The 20888-nt window shown below is 40.8% G+C and overlaps 2 protein-coding genes across 3 annotated transcripts; both read left to right on the forward strand.

Moving 5' to 3' along the window:
- The first annotated feature begins 495 nt into the window (after nt 1-495).
- Nucleotides 496-11621, forward strand: frmd8 (FERM domain containing 8). 2 transcript variants are annotated; one of them, XM_035178843.2, is made up of 11 exons: nt 496-910; nt 2171-2263; nt 2373-2540; nt 2883-2984; nt 3994-4052; nt 4540-4706; nt 6166-6381; nt 6482-6605; nt 6738-6887; nt 8153-8381; nt 8515-11621. In XM_035178843.2, the coding sequence occupies exons 2-11, from the start codon at nt 2173-2175 to the stop codon at nt 8625-8627; spliced, it is 1419 nt and encodes a 472-aa protein (XP_035034734.1). In that variant the 5' UTR covers nt 496-910; nt 2171-2172; the 3' UTR covers nt 8628-11621. The 2 variants fall into 2 exon arrangements, with proteins under 2 accessions (XP_035034734.1, XP_035034733.1); XM_035178842.2 differs by having other exon boundaries at nt 497-910; nt 2166-2263.
- A 1382-nt stretch (nt 11622-13003) lies between these two features.
- On the forward strand, nt 13004-20827 carry vps51 (VPS51 subunit of GARP complex). The gene is made up of 11 exons (XM_035179302.2): nt 13004-13489; nt 14543-14672; nt 15512-15658; nt 15761-15980; nt 16351-17266; nt 17474-17689; nt 17819-17902; nt 18018-18152; nt 18236-18357; nt 19258-19345; nt 19453-20827. Exons 1-11 carry the CDS (start codon nt 13307-13309, stop codon nt 19711-19713), a joined length of 2502 nt encoding a protein of 833 aa, XP_035035193.1. The 5' UTR covers nt 13004-13306; the 3' UTR covers nt 19714-20827.
- The last annotated feature ends 61 nt before the right edge of the window (nt 20828-20888 follow it).

Raw genomic sequence — 20888 nt, forward strand, 5'->3', positions numbered from 1 at the left:
CAGTAAAGTCTATGCAGCAGATAAACAAATTCATCTTTATATAAATATTATATATGTATAGTATTTTATATACAGTAAAGTCTATGCAGCAGATAAACACATTAAGCTAGTTATAAATATTATATATATAAAGTATTTTATATACAGTATAGTCTATGCAGCAGATAAACAGATTAAACTATATATTAATATTATATAAAGTATTTTATATACAGTAAAGTCTATGCAGCAGATAAACACATTAAGCTAGTTATAAATATTATATATATAAAGTATTTTATATACAGTAAAGTCTATGCAGCAGATAAACAGATTTAACTATATATTAACATTATATAAAGTATTTTATATACAGTATAGTCTATGCAGCAGATAAACAGATTAAACTATATATTAACATTATATAAAGTATTTTATATACAGTAAAGTCTATGCAGCAGATAAACACAGTAATCCGCTGCCTGCGTGGGAAGACGTTCCGATCACGTGACGCTACGTCAGCGCGCTCTCCGGACGTCTCGACCGATTCTCGGGATCGAATCTTTTTGAACCGGTTCCGTGTAAAGTCGTTCACACGTCCACACGCTGCCATTGAACGTGTTTTTGAAACCCACCATCGATACCCTCGCTCTTAGGTCATTTTACAGCTGCTTCCCTCACGAGTGCCTCGGTTTCGGAGGAGTTCTCAATCCTCCACGGTGACTGTCACGCCCAGTGAAGAACCGTTCACAACAACAGAGTCGTTCGTGCGTCGCCCCCTCAGCTGCCCGGAAAGCTAGTTTCAGACAGCCGGCTAACAGGGAGGTCCCAGTCAGTGGCTAATGTCTGGAGCTACACTGGGGACACAACTGGTTGGACCGTATCCAGGATAAGCAGCCGCGAGTGGAGGGAAATTGACGGGAAGTGGCAGGTAGGTGGACGGACAACAGAGGCATTTTGTCCCATTGCCTGCTAGTAACAGCGTGTCTCAGCCTGGCGGGGGAAATACCCAAAGTTAGCTCACTTAGGTTTGACTGAAATGTTTTACCAGGTCTGAAAGTAGCGAAGTAAAGTCATTGCGTCAATAGCTAGCACGGCCGCTTCCCCTGCCTTCCAGCTAACTTAGCTAATGCTAACAAAACGAAGTGAAGTTAGCATCCAGATACACAGAGTCTCTCAGCCATTGTTTGGACTTGTGTAGGACAATCCAGTTAACTGAGAGCAGCTCGGGCCTCATGCTGCTGGTGGTGTCATCCCTCTGTGTTTACCACCATCCAGGCTGTAATGTCGATGCTCTGAGGCATGTTCACATAACATAAAGCCACAGTGACGTGTTGGGGCCAAACGATCGCACCAGTTCAACGGGGTGAGGTCACCAGTGGTCGACTGGGATGTTCTGATTGCACTGGTTGTTTTCAAGTCACATGGGGGCGCTGGTGCAGAGTGACACCTAAATTAGCCTGATTTACTTGTTGTTCTGAATCAGGACCAAAGGAAATGGATGAAGTCGGTTATGCCAGTGAAAAACCCCAACCCTTCATGTTGCTGATACCTTTCTAGTCTTCTCTGTGACAAGGGTCTTTTTAAAGTATATGACACTAAAGCAAAAGTATTGCATATAACCATGTTAGTATGAGGCTTGTTAGCACATACGCCTTATTGGCAGGACACTGCTCAGCCAGCTGCACACAGATAACTTGGATTTGAAGAGATCAAGTCCATCCATCATCTCTAATGTTTATCCTCTTGAGGATTGTGGGGGGGAGCTGGAGCCGATCCCAGCTGAAAATGGGCGAGATGCGGTGAACTGCACTCTGGAAAGGTCGCCAGTGTATAAACTGAGACAAACAACAGTTCACAGTCACATACACAACTACAGTGAATTTAGAGTCTCCCATTAATTTAGCCCAATCTGCATGACTGTGGACTGTGGGTGGAACCTAGAGAAATCCCACGCAGACACAGGGAGAAAGCAAACTCTACACAGAAAGACTCCGGCCGGACTGAGATTCAAACCGTCTGTACAAATCCTGAAGTTTTGTTTTATATCCCAGCTTGTACATTGATGCCACTCTGAACTATTTTTCCAGTCCAGGCTCAGATGCTTTTTTCAGGCTGTTTTCTAGAACCTGTTGTAATTTGTTATTGTTTTGTGACAGATTATGAATTTCCTCATTGTGTTTCAGAATAGAGATGGAAGGGGACGACTGCAGTTTTCCTCCAGACTCATCAGATGATCACTCGCAAAGAGGAAGTGTTGCTTCTTCTGCAACACTTTCCCGGGGTACGGTGGAGCAAATAATATATAACAATCCCCCCTTTGTTTTGTTCTAACATGCAGTACTTTTATTTATTTTTTGTTTAATTTAGTATATTTGTGATTGTTCACACAGCTCAAGATGTGCTCATATACCTGTTTGGGGAGAGTGCAGTCCACCTATCTGTAGAAGGGCTCGGCAGTGTCACTGTGCAGGAGCTGGGCAGAAGTGTTCATGAGGCTCTCAATGTTCCTGAATCTGCACATGATGCTTTTGCCTTCTGGTTATGTTCTCCACTGCTCGGTAAGACCTTTAGCCCCCAGACACTCTACTGCTACAACCCTTCTTCTGATCAAATTATAGGCATCGACGTTATAAGAATGTTGATGTGTATGTGGATGCTTCTGTCTTATAGAGTTGCTACCAAATGTGACATGATGTAAGATATTTTTGGCAGACTGTCAGGCAGAATATGCATCTACTTGCCTGGGCCTAAATGATAGAGGCTTGATTTACTGTGGGTTCTAAAATTCTCAGACCACTTTCCGAGAATGGAAAGTGGTATAAATATCACACTAGAATCAGAGCAGGGAAACATGCATACAGTATCTGTGTATCACATTTGATCTCTTCCATACTCTTAAGAACTGCAGCTAAAGGTGAAACATCAACCATACAAGCTGTGTCGTCAGTGGCAAGACCTGCTGTATCGCTTCACTGAGGCCTCAGAGGAAGACATTTCGCAAGGTGAGAGATAGTCAGCCTGTTGCTGTGTTTAATGCACTAACCTTTAATGTTTTGTCAAATCAAAGCATGAAAGGGACTCAGAGCAGGGAGTAAAGAAACATTTTTTTTTACTTGTAGCAATATAAATGAAATAAAATGTCAAAGAACTGATATTGTTAAATCATATCTTTTAATTCTGGAAGGGTGGGCAAAAGCTTTAGAAATTTATGATGGACATTTGCAACCATTTTTGACAATTGACTAATCGAGGAAATAATTAAATATTTTATTATAAATGAAAATAATCATTAGAAATCTTAGATTACGTGTGTAGCAGTCCAATGCATACACAAATGCTTTATTAGATATGCGACAAATGTTCAATGCATTATAATGTATGATCACACATATCAATGGTCGGAGTTTGACTAGTGTGTTACAATGGGTTATGCAGTAAATGCTATAGATCAAGAAAAACTAAAGTCTATTTGATGAGTGAGGTCAAGAATAAATCTTTATGGCAAATTAATTGGAACAAGACTGAATTTAAGTTTTATTTTTTACAAACTGAAGATGTTGTTTAGTGCACTGTCAGAATTGTCACGCACAGTGGACTTTTGGTGATGTGAAAGTCTGTTGTTGTTGCTCATTACTCTGCCAGACAAAGCGGAACAGCCCACCACTGTGTGCGTTTCGTCCAGTGTTACCAAAGAACTGGTGACAAAGTGACAGCTTAGCACTAATCACACAAAAAAAAGAACACAAATGCGTTGCATAATCATTTAAATGCTGTTATGTGTTTTTGTGGAGTAGGTAGGGATACCACCCACACACAGTGCAGAACTGTGAGCCAGTGCAGAGTGGGCTGGAGGGGGCTTGAGAACTAGATTTGATGTTAGTCCCACATCTACTGCAGTGTCCCCATACCTTCACTCCTCCACTCCGAGCAATGAGACTGAATTTCACACATTAGTATGATATGGAAACACACCGAACCATAATGCATCATCGTTCTCTGCTTTTTCCTCAGATGAGCCGTATCTCCAATACAGACGGAATGTGTTTTATCCTAAATCTAAAGAGCTGCAGGTACCACTAACTCAGATCCTCTGCAGAATATTGATTAACCTTAGATATGAGCCAATTATGATGACACTGTTTTTACATCACTTTCTACTAAGAGCATGTTTAGCCGGCTTTAATGAAGATATTTGGTCATCGTCTGAGAGTCATTAGAGTGCAGTAATCATAATGGGTTTTCTTGTAAATTAGAACTGCCATTTCATCGTCTTTAGAAGGGTAAACATGTTTTGTGCTGTTTTATAATAATCACAATTCATCAGTACTCAACAAAACCCAAAGTAACAAAGAGAGATGAGGCAGCAAATTAAAACAAATTATTTAATAATCAGACGAGATCATTAGAAGCAATTTCAATATTTTAAGATAAAAGTAAGTAAGTAAAAAGTACAGCTAATTTTCTTTTCAAATATATTGGGCTCCCTCTAACTCTGAGCTACTTGTCCTGATACCGTAACAGTTGGATAATTTTTGTTATTGTGTCCCTCCTGAGCAGATTGATGATGAGGGAGTCTTGAAACTTCTGTACGAAGAGGCCAGGAACAACATCCTCTCAGGTCGATACCCCTGTGATCCAGAGCACTGGATGAGTCTTGGAGCCTTGTCTCTTGCTCTTGAAGAGGGAACTGGTCTAGACGGCCAACAGTTTACTGCTACTGTAAGGTGAGTTAGAAAGATTGTTTAAAATATATGACCATATTCTGAATTGCCTGAATTTTTGTTTTCTATAGATGGTCCAAGTGTTGACTCGTAGTTTTCTCTTAAACAAATAGTTTTTGACCTCTCGATGTAAGGCTACAGCCTGGAGATGATGCGTAGTTCACAGTAGCTTAGCTTCGAATAAAGACTGAAATAAGGGATGACTGTTAGTCCAAACGTAACAAAATGTACTTACCAGCACCTCAAAGCTTGCTAGTTTTATCCAGATTTAACATGTTTTTTGTTCTTTGGCTCCATAATTTGCTTATTTGAACACTATTTTATAATTTGAAGACATTGTAGAAAGAACAAACCAAAATCATGTCCCTAAACTGACAGATAAAAGGCAGTTGGTTGATTTCACAGCTTTGAGTACTTCAGCGCAATCAACAACAAATTGTTGCAATTTGATGAACATTCATCAAATTGCGAAAAATGACACCTTTGATGAATATCAAGAGGTCAACAGTTTTGATTGGAGTGGGATGATCATTGTTTCTTGTTTTTCTTGAAAGCCTTTTGAGACTTGATTCAGAATTACTCAGAAGGTACTTGACACGTCTTATAAAGCGCTGTTCATATAATAGAGAAGTTTTAAAGTAGTGTAGTCACTGTTCTTATTTTAGGTACTTGCAACACACGTCGCAGACTGCCTGCTGTTAGTAACAGATAAGTCAGCAAATAATTTTGAGGAAGTCTCTTGTGTGTTTTCAGTGTTTTAACATCAAACATCGTAGTTTGTGTCAGTGGTGTTTATTTGTGAAGAAACATTAGTGCTTTATCCTAAAGTCCAAAGATTATGTCTTTGACACATACTGTCATTTACATATGTAAATTGATCATATTGCAATAGTGGACATGAGAGAAAACTCTCCTTGTGTTAAAATTACTGGTTGTAGATTTCAACCAAGAAGTTCTTTCCAGAGCATCTGTAGGTATTTATTATTTGATGTCTTTATTGTGCTGAAGAACAGAATCTGTTCCACTTTAGAAAATTCATACGTCAGCATGTGAGTGGTAGTAACTGAGGAGAGCAGTTTACTTTATTGTGAGACTTGTGTTTGGTTGTGGGCTTCCTCTTTAAACACAAAAAACTGAACATTTAAATCAAATGAGCATGAAATTAAAATATGCATGTATTTTATGTTTATTAATTAATATATGTGAACATGGTGATTCAGGAGAGGAAAGAATCTGTAGCATTTGGGATTTGCGATGCTTGTTAAAGAGGAAATCAGACAATTAAAGAAGAAATGTATTGAAATGCACAGTCATCCTGTTTATCATGAGGACGTGACAGAAGCAAATCACAACATGGCATTAAGCAGGAAGTGTTATCAAATTAAGTATTGATTGAATATAATATTGAGACCTGATTTCCACAGCACTAAATTTGTAATATAAACTTCTCCACTTTCCACAGAGAGAAGAAGCTGACCTCTTATGTGCCTGCACATGTCACCATGGGGAGCGGAGGTTTACTCTCTACTCTGAGAGGGAAGTCCAGTCGTCTGGCAGGGCTGGAGCAGAAACTGCTGGAGGAGTACAAAAAGATCCACACATCTGCTGCAAACCCTCCTGAGCCCACACAGCTCCTACACCAGTACCTCAACACATGCCACACACTGCCTTATTATGGGTAAGAACTTTTGTAATGAGCCATTGATGCTCTGTCTACAGGTTTTAAAACTCAAAAGGCAATGATAAATATGTGCTCATTTTTCAATCTGCACAAACAGGTGTGGTTTCTTCTTTGGTGAGATTGACAAACCAGCGCAAGGGATCCTCCAAAGGGGAAAGCGCAAAGCTGTCAATGTTGGGATTTGCCTGGAGGGGGTCTATGTGATGGACGTCAAAGAGAAGGTGAGCACTGAAGTTTTCTTTGTGAACAGCTCTGTAAAAACATCGTGCACACTGCAGAAATGTGGAAAGCGTTTCTGATTTCTCCTCATGAAACCAATGCTGATATTTCCCCTCGGACATGTTTTCTTGTAGCATGTTCTGCTCGGCCTGCGTTTCAGCCAGCTCTCGTGGGACCACAGCTACCCGGAGGAGGAGGGGGACTCGCACATTCTGTGGCTGGAGTTTGATGGAGAGGAAGACGGAACTCCAGTCAACAAACTGCTAAAGATCTACTCAAAACAAGTAAGACAGTGGTAGTGAAAGGAAATTCAGAAATCATCTGATATGATTTGACATGAAATGTTTATATCATGATTTATAGTGACCAAAATCCCGGTATTTTCGCAGTATTTTTTTTTATGTGCTGATATACAAACTAAAGTAATTTCGCCCAGGTTTTATATTTGACTAATATATTTATTCCTGTTATGCAGGTTCAACTTACACCTTAAATAAGTTAATCTTGTGCAGAATCGACCCCAAATGTCGTGAGCTAAATGCAAGCAATTTGGCGACAGTGGATGCTAGCAGTTACAAGCTACGGCCAGAGCACTAGCAGCTCATGCTTTTACAGCACCAACCAAATATCCATTTTACTTAAAGGTTCAGTGTGTAGAATTTGGTTACATCTAGTGGTGAAGTTGCATGTTGCAGCTGAATACCCCTCCCTCACCCACCCCTTCCAAACATGAGAGAGAACCTGTGGCAGCCTTCAGTTGTTATAAAAAATAATAAAGAAAACAACAATTCGTACAATTTTGAAAACATCACTAGGATTATTTTATATTCAATTTTTGCCAATTGATCCTTTTTACCTAAATCTTAGACACTGAACCTTAAAAGTATTTTAAGATTGAAACGGTACAACGAACTGGAATTTAACCACGGTGTACCATGAAACCGGAAACTGCTTCATCCCTATATCTGATTTTTATTTAACATCTGCCCATTTATGTGTTTGAATCGTTTTTTTTTTTTTTGGGTCACACCTCTCCCGACCTGATGGACACATCCACCTTCTCTGCTGTATTTAGAACATCAATATGAGTCGTTTTGCTGCCGGGTTGGGTACTAGATGCAGTCCTCTTATGTATACCTCACTTCAAATGTTTTCAACAAGTAGAGAGAGTATGCAGCGATCTCTGGAGAGCACCCTGCACCTGGTGCTTTTGAAACTTTGAGGATCAGGTGTAGCTGCTCTTAGAGAAGCATAACACTTGACATTGGGTTGAAACCAAAAAAGAAATCAAACAATTTTTCTGTACTCTTTTCTATATAATCCCTGGTCAATGAGTGTTAGGTTGAAAAAGACTGTCTCAGCCAACAGATGCTGATGAGATGTTACATAATGGGGGAGGCATAAATAATCACCCTAGGCTCTAATCCGAGGCTGGCAATGTGACATTTGTATGCCTGTGGCTCACTAACAGACCATCAAAAGGTCAAGTGTATTGCCTCTACCTCTTAGAATCAGACTTAATGATTTGTTTTTTTTGGTCTGGAACCAGGCAGAGCTAATGAGCGGCTTCATCGAGTTCTGTGTGGAGCTGAAGTCTGCGTCTGAGGGTGCAGCTGCAGTCGAAATGGACGGCGAGGTGAGTCTGTCTCAGCAGCCAGCCGGACAAGATGGCAGCAACAAGAACGGACGTGGAGGGCGGCGTGGGATGCTGCACAGGCAAAGCAGTGTTGTGTGCAGTCGGGTCCATTCGCTCAACACTATCAGTTATGTGGACAATGGTGAGTCTGATGGTTGCATTTAGTAATCCTAACGTAATCTCTCTGAAGTGAGCTACTTCTAAACCATGACAATCTCCCTGTGGTAACTTCAGCTGGAGGAATTTTTCAATATTTGTCCATGTTTGTCTTTCAGGAAAGGAAATCAAACGCTTGAAGCCAAAAAGAGCTGCGTCCTTCTTCACCCGACAGGCGTCTGCAGCCACATACTCTGCTGTGCAAGTGACAGAGAGTCTGGAGCAGGGTTAAACTCACTGATCTGCCCTGTTCGTCTCAAAGACCAAACGTGAACATTTTACACTGAGATTTAAAGAAAAGACTTGATACGCGCTCTAGACATTTAACCGATAATATATGAACATGCAGAGGACCAAGTGAGGGATTTAAGAGTGTGCAACAATATTTATCTTTGGACATTTTGTATATTAAGAGAGCACAGCAATGTGAAAAACAAAAAAAGATCTATTAACAGCTATGCTTCTGAGGTTGAACTGAAGTGGCTATTAATGAGATGGCCTTACATAATACAACTATTCTCTGAGCACTATATGAGGGACCTCCTTCATAAGTCTGGGACATGCCTTAGAGAAATCCTCAGATGATGACTGTATGATATCTTGTGACCTTTTCCACCTTTTGCAGTACTCTGGAGATGTTTTTACTGTTATTATTCAAAAATGTTTAACCTCAAATGAGTATAACCACTGCAGTACCTCTTACTTTAACTCTTCTACGGGATTGAACATTGCAATACATCCCCTTATAACGTTATAACATTAAAACATCCTCCTCAGAGCTGTATGAGTTGGCAAAAACTCTTTGCAGTCAGCATGACAAACACTTTCAGGGGACGATCCGAGGGCGTGTTCCCCACTACTCTGCTTCTTTAAACTGCCAGTGCCTTGTTCTCATGAAAGGATGAAACCACTTGTAAAAAGTGCTGGTAGAAACGTTTGGTGTCACAGATCATAAAAAGTCCACATGGGAGCACCTTGGATTTGTTGTGGAAATTTCTTGTAAGTACACATATTTGAGATTTTGACACAATTTGCTGATACTTGCTGCTGGTTTTCTTGGAAAGAAAGAACATGCTAAATGAATTTTCATTTGTAAAAGCAGAATTATGTGATGTTGTTCTAAACATGTAAAGTAACAGGATATTTGACATTATCGGAATGCAGAAACCAAAATTGCTTGTTCACAGTATCAAGTGCTCATTGGAGAGCTAAAGTAAAACTATGGTACATGGTAACTATGGTACAACAGACTCAAAACTTACCAAACTATGTAGTAAGTTAATATAAAGAACGTATTACCTAGTGGAAGTGACACTCGTTTACCAGTCAAGACTTGACTCACTTGCTTGGTCGGACCTGATAAGCAAAGTAAAACTTATGCAATGTCAAAGTTGTGCAACTTCTCTAATAAGAGAAGCTAAAATAAAAGAAAACCTTCCATTCAAACTGCAACTTCAATGTCTAAGTTTTGGTTATCCATCTAACCACTATCCTTGCAAACACAATTGGAATTTTGTTTGCAAAACGAAGGGTAATCTCAACTCATAAAGAACATTTAGTGCTTCAATTGGAATTAAAAATCTATTCTGAGACATGTGGCTTTCATTGGACAGCGGCGGTCCTCTCTGTGCCCATGGTACAGACAAACTTGCCGTTAAGATCTCCGTCTGGACACCAAAGCATAGCCATCGAACATGCTGCAACAACAGTCTGCTACCTAAACACTCCAGAGGCAGACCACAGTCCCTCCAGGAGTATGTCTGAACTCCATCCCGACCCTGATTTGGGCAGTTTCTTTCTCTTCCGTACATTTAACAAACAGTGTCACCTCAGTAATGGACATTACAGGAGTTATACGTCTTTATAACACGGCAATATGTCCTCATTTCAGATGTGGTGGCCTCATGTCTTCTCCCTGATTCTCCTTAGCACGCAAACTGCAGATTGTGCTTACATCTCTATGCTTTTGACTTTTGACTCAGATGCAGTCGGTCCCCTAACCGCAGCAGTCCAATATATTGTTGCTAACGTACACTATGCATGTCACATTGTAGAATAGGCATTCCGAAAGACTACACATCATCATGTGATACTGCACTATTAATACTAATACACTGTTTTTAAAATCTTTTACATCTGCCGATTGTTTTGTATCGTTTGTTAGCTTTTATGAGAGAATATTTTTACTTTGTTTTTTCATATACTGGTCAGTGTTTGTACACTAGAATGAAGAAATAGGTCATTTCAAGCGTTCTCTTCTTTGAGCAGAAACATAAAGTGCCTTTTTGTTTGTACTAAGTTGGAATCTCAATAACTGTATTTTTGGTGCTTGGAAACCAGAAATTCTAATGTTGTTGTGGTTTTAAATAATTTCTGTTTTGTAATATATTTCCCATATTTTCAACTAGACGATGCATTTCAGCTTTCCTAGCTGACGTGAGTGCATTGATATATTGGTTAACTACGCTGGGCTGCTGTTGAACAGTGAATGGTGGTTCCTTCATTAAAATATGTCTAGGTTTTTTTTTCTTTCTTTTTGTTAATAAACAGATGCAAAGTGGCCGTTTCTCAGAATATCTGTGAAGATGTGTTTACTACTTCACTACCTACACATGAAACACTACGTTCACACAGCGGGCTCGAGTGCTGCATGTGACATCTTGTTGTTCTGTGCATGCGCGTCACATCAGGGCCATGACAGTTCACATTGGAGCCTGATACTGGCCACAAGATAATGTGAACAGGTACATAAACAAAAATCTGAATTGAGCACTAAGGCTTGCAGTGTGAATGAGTGTGAGTGTGAATGCTAGTTTCATTTGAATTAACGTGTATGATTTTATAATCAGCATCAATACTTTCACCACAATATGACTATAAGCAGCAACCTAATTTGACCGACCTGCTGTATAATTTGAACTAGATGCATTTAATAAGGCTTTGAAAGAATTGTAGTGTTTAATTTCATTGTAATATAATCTGCAGGGATGTAAGAGTCATATAACACTGTTGATGCATATGTGGACAGTTGTTTGTGATTACTCCTGAGGAAATGGTTTTGACCTTAACTCTTAATTCAAATAATTTTCAAATCCCTGACCTAAATCCCAGAGCTTTATTCCACTCTTACTGTATTTTCCCTGATGCTACATAGACCTTTGCCAGATTCTGAATCTTTGACTAATAAAATGAAAACTGTGCTCCCTGTAGATGGCGCCTGTTCCTCTTCAGCTTCCTTTTTCTTGTCTTCCGAGCTTCAAATGTCTCCTCTTGATCACCCTTCTGTAAATATTTTGTAAAAGGTTTCTCCCTAAGTTTACAATTTGAGCATAATACACTATTCCAAATTCACATACATAATAAATTACAATTTATTGTTTTTACTGGTTAATTACATGAGAATAAAATGTCACCATAGGAGTCTGCAAACAAAACAAAAACAAACCAATATTAGTTAAGTAAATATTATTTTTATTCAGTTTGCTTTTAGTTAAAACTGTACTATGACATGTATGAGATGTGTTTTTTTTGCAAACAATACATGTCAGTTGGGTGTTGTGAATGATGAATGGAGAAACGCAGCCCAGTTGATTATTAAAGCAATACAGTTGAAATAAAATGTCAAATCAAATTACCATAATATATTTGTTTTAACTCACTAAATGTTAATCCCCTCCATTATTAATTTGGAAGCATTCTCATCTCTTCCATTTTTTTCAGTCGTCACTTGTTACTTCCACCCTTGAGAATACTTTCCATTAATGATAGATGGTAATTTGGGGTTGTAAATAATACATGACGAATGATAAGACATTGAAAATAATGAAACATTGTTTTGTTTTCATTAAATCAGAACAGTTGTAATCAAATCAGCTTTAAATTAATCAAATCCCTTGAAATTCATCCCTCTGTTCGTTCTGACTTCTGGCGCATTTAGGGAAACTATTTATTTATTACTTTTTATATGTCACTTTAATATTTTTAAGTAGAATTTTCGCTTTTTTTCTTTTTCTTTTTTTCCGGTTTATTAATTAATCAATTTTTTTGTCCCTTTCATTTAGATTTATTTTCTTTTACTTTATTTATTCACTCATTCATTCATTCATTCATTCATTTGTTTATTATGTGTGCAGTAATGCAATGCATGCACATATACTATTATTCCCCATGCTTCTTATTTCGTCTGCCATAAATTTCGTCCCGCTACTCCTCCCGCAGTTTTTGTCGCACATACACAAAAAACACATCAAAACGTGCGGCTCGGTCGGGAATGGTGTGATCGGTCTATTCTAAGACTTTCGCAAAACGGTTCGCTCGTAAATTGCGAAAAACAGCGGGAAATGTTTTAATGGGAGTCAATGGGAGCCTTCGTCAAAGGAACGAGTGACAGTGTCAGTGGTCCTAGATCGAAGGAATCTTTGATGTCTTAGACAGTTGCAATGGTGAAAGAACCGGGAGAGAGACCCACAAATGTAGTGTTTTCTCCATTAATAAGGATTTTTAAATTACGATAATGATTGATTCCGTAGTTGTAGTTCCCCTTCTCTCCGCCTGGAGAGAAGAACTACAACTACAACTTTCCCCACGTCAGCCAAGTGTAGTCACGTGACTGCACCCTAACAGCGCATCACCGGATAGGCTACATACCCGGAAGCAGTCAGACTCTCCAGGCAGCTGATGGAGCTTCTGGATAAATAAGCCGTTTTTCTGATTGAATTATTCAGAAAGAACTTGTTAATATTAGGAGGAAGCTGAGCCACACGGGCCTCAGCCGCTTGTAGAAGAAGAAGAAGTGACTGTGTGCAGACAGTGGTTGTTAGCTGCCTCCTGCTAGCTGCTGCTGGACGTCTGGCACCTGTTTATCGTCGTATTGTTTGTATTGTATCGGTCAGCTGGCCGCTGGAGCTCGCTATGGACGGCGGCACGGCGGCGGAGTCGGAGGACGGTGGCCCCGACAAGAGGCGCAGGGTGCACGGCATGCTGAAGCTCTACTACGGCCTGAACGAGGAGGGGAAGGCCGAGGACGAGATGGAGTCCCTGGATCCCTGCGACATCAACGGGCCTCATTTTGACCCCGAGCACTACCTGAACAAGGTGAGAGACCTCTGCTGTGTGAGGCTACAGCTGCTGTCGGTACCAGTGTTGTATCAAACTGCACAGCACCGTCAACCCATTCAATGCTGTTAAACAAGATGAAGCCTGTTTTCTATAAGACTCCCACAGAGTCTCTGCTACAGATCAATACACTACTCTGAATACCATTTGCTGTGTGTGGTGTGCTTTATTATGGAATGCCGTATGAGTCAACATTTTATAAATAAATATGGCTATGAAATAAACCCTGAAATAAAAGATATAGCAATAAATATAGCATAATATAAATATGTAACAGAATCCATTTACTTAAATAAATACAATTACTTATTTCAAAATTATGTTTTTCAAAAGAAGACGGTTATTTATTTCATGGGACTTTTATTTCATAATGCCACATTTGTATCATGGGACTATTTATTTCAATTCTCACATGCAAATGCAGGGGGCGCTAGCCAGTCACCTTATATACAATCAATAATTTCCCTAAATGTGTATTTTTCATCAAGATCCATGAATCATTTACTGGGAAATCATTGAAAATGTTGAAAAAGATCCCATCTCGCAATGTTAGAGAAAGGGATACAAAAAAAAATAATCCTGGATCTGCCCCCTTCTCTGGATTGGCCCTTCCCTGACTCATACCATATTCTTCTATATGGCCAGTACTGCCTGATGAAATCTACATCAGACAGTCTCCTTTAATATGCCAGAAACTGGATGCTCATGTGAGGATGTGGACTGTTGTGGTTCCAAAAGAAACAGAAAACAAAAAAATGATTTGGTTTTCATTGCTTACATTAATTGCTCATTCACTTCACATGTCAAGGAAGTGGCAAAAAATGAAATGTACTGGAATTTGCTGAAAGTACACACATTTCCTGGCAGTGTCTAATTTGACACATCTTTCTTTAAAGCAGTTATAAGAATAATTGCCAAATGAAAAACAAAGATGTACTCAATAAAGTCTGTTGTTTAACCTTTTTAATAAAATATGCATCTACTCTTTTTATGAGTGACTGTGACCGTTCCATGTCTTCTCTCCAAACGCAGCTCAGAAGAGAGTGCTCTCTTGCCGAGCTGATGGACCAGGAGACCTGCATGGTGAAGCAGATCCGCTCTTTGGACAGTGACATGCAGACGCTGGTGTATGAAAACTACAACAAGTTTATATCTGCTACCGGTGAGTGAACATCTCACTCCAGACTTTTTCACACTACATGATTTTCAGCGCGATTTGCCAGTCGCCAATGAGTTTTGCAAGTCGCAGACAAAAGCCTCCGATCGGTGTTCGACTGGCAGTCGCCCATAGCTATGTGTGAACTCTTCAAAGACGCGATAAAAAGGCTAACAGACACGTCCCTGAGTAGTTGTGAACGCCAATCAGATTTCCAACCTGCTGGAAATCTAGCCTTAGTTGGCGACAACTCTGGCCTCTGGCAACTCTGATTGTTTTCACACTGCTCATGTCTGTAATCAGGGAAAACATGCAATCACCATGTGTGTGAGGGACAGGGTAATAAACTCAGTGCAGCTTACATACTGCATCAGGTTCAGACACAACAAACGAAATGCCTGTCGGGTTTGGTTAGCCTTCACTCGGGCTCAGATGGGTTCGGACAGAACAATGCAGCTCGGGCTGCTCTCTTATTCTTTATAACTGAAGCATTTCACCTCCTCCAACTACGTCGTTCACAGCAGGATGACTGAAGAGCAGGAGGATCACTTGGATTCACTGTGTCTCTTCTAGCGTGTGTTTTTCTGATTAAACATAGTTTTAGGACGTTCTCATGGTGAAACACTGTGTAGTGTGTGAACCCCCGTCGCCAGTAAGTCATGTAGTTTAAACTCACAGCGACTGCAAATCTCCCAATCACGAGACGGCAAGTCAAGTAGGTTGAACTGCCCTAGTGATCTGACGGCTTTGAAAGTCGAGTGGTGTGAACTCGGCTTTACTTTTGTTGTCAAGTTTTGTTAAATTGTGAGAACCAAGATTGTTGAGCAACCCCTCCATGTTTCCAGATACCATACGAAAGATGAAGAATGACTTCAAAAAGATGGAAGATGAAATGGACTGTCTCTCTGCTAACATGGCAGCAATCACAGAGTTCAGTGCTTCTATCAGTGGTACCCTACAGGACCAGCACACACAGATTACAAAACTGTCAGGTGAGACCCACACTGTAGTTTATTTTGTTCATTCATCTTTGGGGCAGGGGGCTTCATACTGGTTATTTTCAATTTTCTTTATCTTGGCATATTTCTTTCCAGGGGTTCACACTCTGTTGAGGAAGCTGCAGTTTCTGTTTGAGCTGCCGGCTCGATTGAACAAGTGTCTGGAGCTGCAGGCCTATGCTCAGGCAGTGAGCTCCCACCGCCGCGCCCGCTGTGTGCTGCATCAGTACAGCCACCTGCCCTCCTTCAAGGGGATTCAGGATGACTGTCACGCCATCATGGACAAACTGGCGCAGGAGCTTCGACAGAAGTTCAGGTGGGAATTTCTTAATCTATGTTAATGTGAGGGATGCCACTGTGAGGAAACATAAAAAGATGGGACTAATATGAGTGAATGCAGGTTTATGAATGCACAGAAATAAAGATTAAATTATATGAATATATTATCTATTATATTTATTTTGTTCTTTATAGACTTTTGGCATAATTTTACTCAGATTTTATTGCAAATAATATTTATATTTGGTCATAGGATGATATTTTTCTCTGAACATGTTTCTGTATGTGAACATGTGTACAGCATGTATTAATACAATGGTACAGCTACTTTTGTCAACAGAATTCAAAATCGTTATTTCCCGATTCCTGTAGATCATATATTTCTTCCTGTTTATTTGTGCTCATAGGGACGGTGGATCAAGCGCCAAAGATTTATCACAGTGTGTGGAGCTGCTGCTACAGTTGGACGAGCCAGCTGAGGAGCTCTGTGATAAATTCCTGAGCCATGCACGATCTCGACTCGAGTCGGACCTTCAGGGCCTGGAAGCAGAGATAAGACCATACTCCTCTGCCTCAGCTGTGAAAGATGCTTCAGCGCGCTGGCCATCATCGGCTGCAGGGGCCGGATCTCCAGATGATAAGTCACCTAAAATGAGAGCCCTATCTTCTCCCACCTCAAACACTGACATCCTGGAATTCATTGACAGAGGCTGCAATGAATTTGTCAGCAGCTTATGTTTGTTAATTACATCGTATCAAGAACTTTTTGTCAACCACGCTCAGACAGGAGAGCTAGCATCTAAAAATATCCCCCAGATGGCAAATGGCAAGCTGAATGCCTTTGTGGATGACCTGGCAGCTCGGTATTTCTCCCTTGTCGAGCGGAGGATACAAGAGGAGAAAGGAGTTGGAGATAACTCCCTCCTGGTCCGTGCACTTGACCGCTTCCACCGCAGACTTCAGGCTGTGTCCAAACTGCTGCCGGGCTCTTCTGTGCCAAACAAGGGGACTGAGATTGTGATTCGGGCGGCGACGGAGCGAGTCAAGCAGTACCTCTCTGCCCTGCAGAGCTTCTATCTGGACAGCTTGACAGATGTGAGGCAGGCTTTGGCAACACCGCGTCTCTCTGTGGCTAGCGCTTCAGTGACTGGGGGCGGAGCTCATCATGGGGGGCCGGCATCTGGTAGAGATGCTCCAACCAGCCTGCCGGAGCTGCTCTCCTCCCTCTCAGCCTCTATTCTCAATCAGATTAAATCAGTGCTGGCATCAGTGCATCTCTTCACAGCTAAGGACATTGCATTCTCCAACAAGCCTTACTTCAAGGTGAATGGTTTTGCTGTTTTTCAGCAGATAAATGAACATATTGCGCTCCGTCCCATATGAGCTAAGACTCAACTAGTAGCTAAGACTACTAATGAAAACAGGGATTGATAAAATGACTGAATACTGGTATTGGGATGAATTAATGGTTTAATTTGTTCCGTCCTGTCAAATTGTAACCCTCTGTTTTGTGTTGTCTTCTCCGCGCAGGGTGAATTCTGTAGTCGTGGTGTTCGTGAGAGCCTGGTGGTGAATTTTATAAAGTTTATTTGCCAGTCTTCTCGCCAGTTCTGTGAGAGCGCAGGAGACAAAGGGGGTTCAACTCCTCCGGCCCTCCTGTTGCTGCTGTCTCGCCTCTGCTTGGACTATGAAACCTCGACCATCTCCTACATACTCACGCTCACAGACGAACAGTTCCTCGTGCAGGCAAATGGAAACACTCGTCTTACAAATGCAGCATATTATCCGTTTTATGCATTTTCAAAAATGAATTCCTCAAATTAAAGTAGCTCACTTCTAAAAAAAATAACCCGCAGGTGTTTTGTTCTTTCACAGCATCACAGTCCTGTAACACAGGTCACAACTTTATGTGGAGAAGCCAGGGAGGCCGCACAGAAGCTACTGAACCATTATGTCAAGGTCAGTTCTTACCAGCAATATTCACTGAGGGACAACATATCATATAAGTGCAGGAAAATGCTACAAATATTCCCCCCCATGTGTGTATTGTGAATTTTGTCATTTGTTTGTGCAGGTTCAGGGCCTGATTATCTCCCAGATGCTAAGAAAGAGTGTTGAAACACGAGATTGGGTGAACACCATCGAGCCTAGAAATGTCCGCGCCGTGATGAAGAGAGTAGTAGAGGACACCACCTCAATTGATGTGCAGGTAAACCTGTGCATACTGAACAACGTGTCTTCCAGTCCTGTTGTTATGCTCTCATCTTTCAACCCTTGTTTGCTCTTTTGTAGGTCGGGCTTTTATACGAGGAAGGTGTGAGGAAGGCACACAGCAGCGACTCCAGCAAAAGGACTTTCTCTGTTTACAGTAGCTCGAGGCAGCAAACGCGCTATGCGGCCAGCTACACTCCAAGGTACATAAGCTACAAACAGACTGAGAAAGAGAAAAGTCCTCCAGCGGCTTTGGTTTGGTTTTGGTTATTCACAACACTCTCATATTCAGTACTAACAACATATCAGACTCTCTCTATGATAGAATGATAAAGTCCTGCAATGTTACTGGTGTGTGTTCCACTGGCATGTGGCTAACTTTGACTCATAAGATGCATAATTTAAGTTGCAAGAAACTGTGTGTAAGTCTGAGGCACAGCATAGGAGCTCTTTGCAAAATCTCAGACCTAGATCATTTCATTTGGCCTGAATTGGTCGTGTTTATAATTATTTTTTCAGACAACTTTATTAATTGATGGCTATCGGGACGTGAAGAGGATTTCAGCAAATAAGAAATCAAGTGTTTCAGAAACGACTTACCCAACCCTACCTTTTAAGTCCAAAGTCATTTGTAGCTTCTTTCCCTTATCTTTGTAAATCACCATTTTCTTTTATGACTTGCATTTTAGTGTTCAGTGTTCACTTTGTACTTCAGCAAAAAAGAAATCCACTCATGGCTGTGTGCTTTGATTTACAATTTGCTATTGTGAATCAGCTGCAAATGTCTGCATTGAGGGCACCCTGGTAACTTTTGGTTCTTTTGTCTCTTGTACAGATAATTATATTAATATATAAGCTCTTTTTTCCACAATATGTAATCATTTTGAAAATGCCAAAATTAAGTAGACCTATAGTCCAGTGAATGGATTGTTTAAGGTTTTGTGTGAATAGCATACGGACGTTCACATGCCTCCAATCTGTAGTACCTCCTTCATTTTCATTGCAGGCCGGCAATTAATAGTGAGCAATCTCTTAACATAAGAGAAACATTAATGGTTTGATTGTGAATTTACTTGAGTGATTTACCTTTTGTGTGCCTGCAGCGCTCCTATGGATACCAATCTGCTGAGCAACATCCACAAGCTGTTTTCTGAGAGGATCGACATCTTCAGTTCAGTGGAGTTCAACAAGGTGAGTGCAGATGTTTGTTATGCTGATGAATCTTTTTCAATGCTGTTGAATCTTAACTTACTCTTCATCTGAAAACATTCTCTTTACACGCCCCTCCGCCCCCTCAGGTCTCTGTGATGACGGGAATCATCAAAATCAGCTTAAAGACGTTCCTGGAGTGCGTCCGCCTGCGCACGTTTGGCCGCTACGGGCTGCAGCAGATCCAGGTCGACTGCCACTACCTGCAGATGTACTTGTGGCGCTTTGTCTCCGACGAGAACCTGGTGCACTTCCTGCTGGATGAGATAGTGGGCAGCTCCGCTCACCGCTGCCTGGATCCCGCCCCGATGGAGCAGAGTGTGATCGAAGTCATCTGTGAACGAGGTTGAGGGTCAAAGCGCAGCTCAGCCAGAAAACTGTATTTAATTGAAATGTTATCTTTGCAATATAACAGAATGTCAAATTTATTGATCAGATTCATAAAATTGCTTTTTGGGAATCTGTTTACGGAGTCTAAATTATACTGTAGGTGATCATCTTGTGTTTGAGGCATATACACTGACTGACAGTTTGGGACAAATCTACATTGTATTCCAGGCATGACAAGCTTCTAGTACATTGGTTAAAGGGCCCATATTGTGTAAAATACATTTTCTGGGCTTTTACTATCTGATATTTCTTCTGACGTGCCGTGTCGGTGTGCTACTCCCTTGTGAAACTCGGGACGTTACTCCCACATTGGCCGACTGTCCTGCTTAAACTTGAACAAACATGAGGATGGTGTAACTTACCGTTCAGAAACATCCTGTTGTAACCAACTGTGAATATGTGGCTGGTCTTCTATAGAGGTATCCAGACATACCAACGTGACTTGGTATGTTTACCAGAGAGATCTTCAATGCACCAGAATTAGACCGGTGATAGGCCTGGTCGTGTGTCACTCAAAGTGCAGTCAGCCAATCGGTGGAGGGGCTCAAGAGGCAGGCGAAAACAGCCTGTTCTGTCTGCAGCTCCAGAGAGAGGCAGAAGAGAGGACATGGAAATACACATTGCAGCAGTTTTTTCGACTTTAAACCACTGATATATCATCTTAGTTGTACTAATACCTCAAATTATATCCCAGAAAGGTGTAAAATATGGGCCCTTTAAATGTAAAAGTTGTCATTTAATAATAAGATATTAGAGGGCAAGCCCCTTGTATCTGCGACAGGAGCTGAGCTTTTAAGCACATGTTCCCATTGAAGGAAATAAGAACAGAATATGAATGATTAAAAAGTTGTGTCTGGTGGAAATGTTATGTATTAATATATTCTCCTCAGTGTCTTTTTGCTGAATAACTTGCAGTGTGAATGTCATCTGATTATGCCATTTATGTCTTACACTAAAGTATCTACAGAAGACTTGTCTTGCCTTCAGGCTGGTTCCATCGTTTCTGTGCATGTCTTACACAGACAAACACTTGGTTTAAAGTTCATGTGTCCACAATAAAAGTGTCTGAATGAATGAGTCAAAGTGTGTGTGGTTCCTCTACAAGACTCAAAGTAAAAGAAAACCTAGTAAGAAT

The sequence above is a fragment of the Hippoglossus stenolepis genome, chromosome 15, assembly GCF_022539355.2.
Source record: "Hippoglossus stenolepis isolate QCI-W04-F060 chromosome 15, HSTE1.2, whole genome shotgun sequence".
In the NCBI taxonomy this organism is placed as follows: Eukaryota; Metazoa; Chordata; class Actinopteri; order Pleuronectiformes; family Pleuronectidae; genus Hippoglossus; species Hippoglossus stenolepis.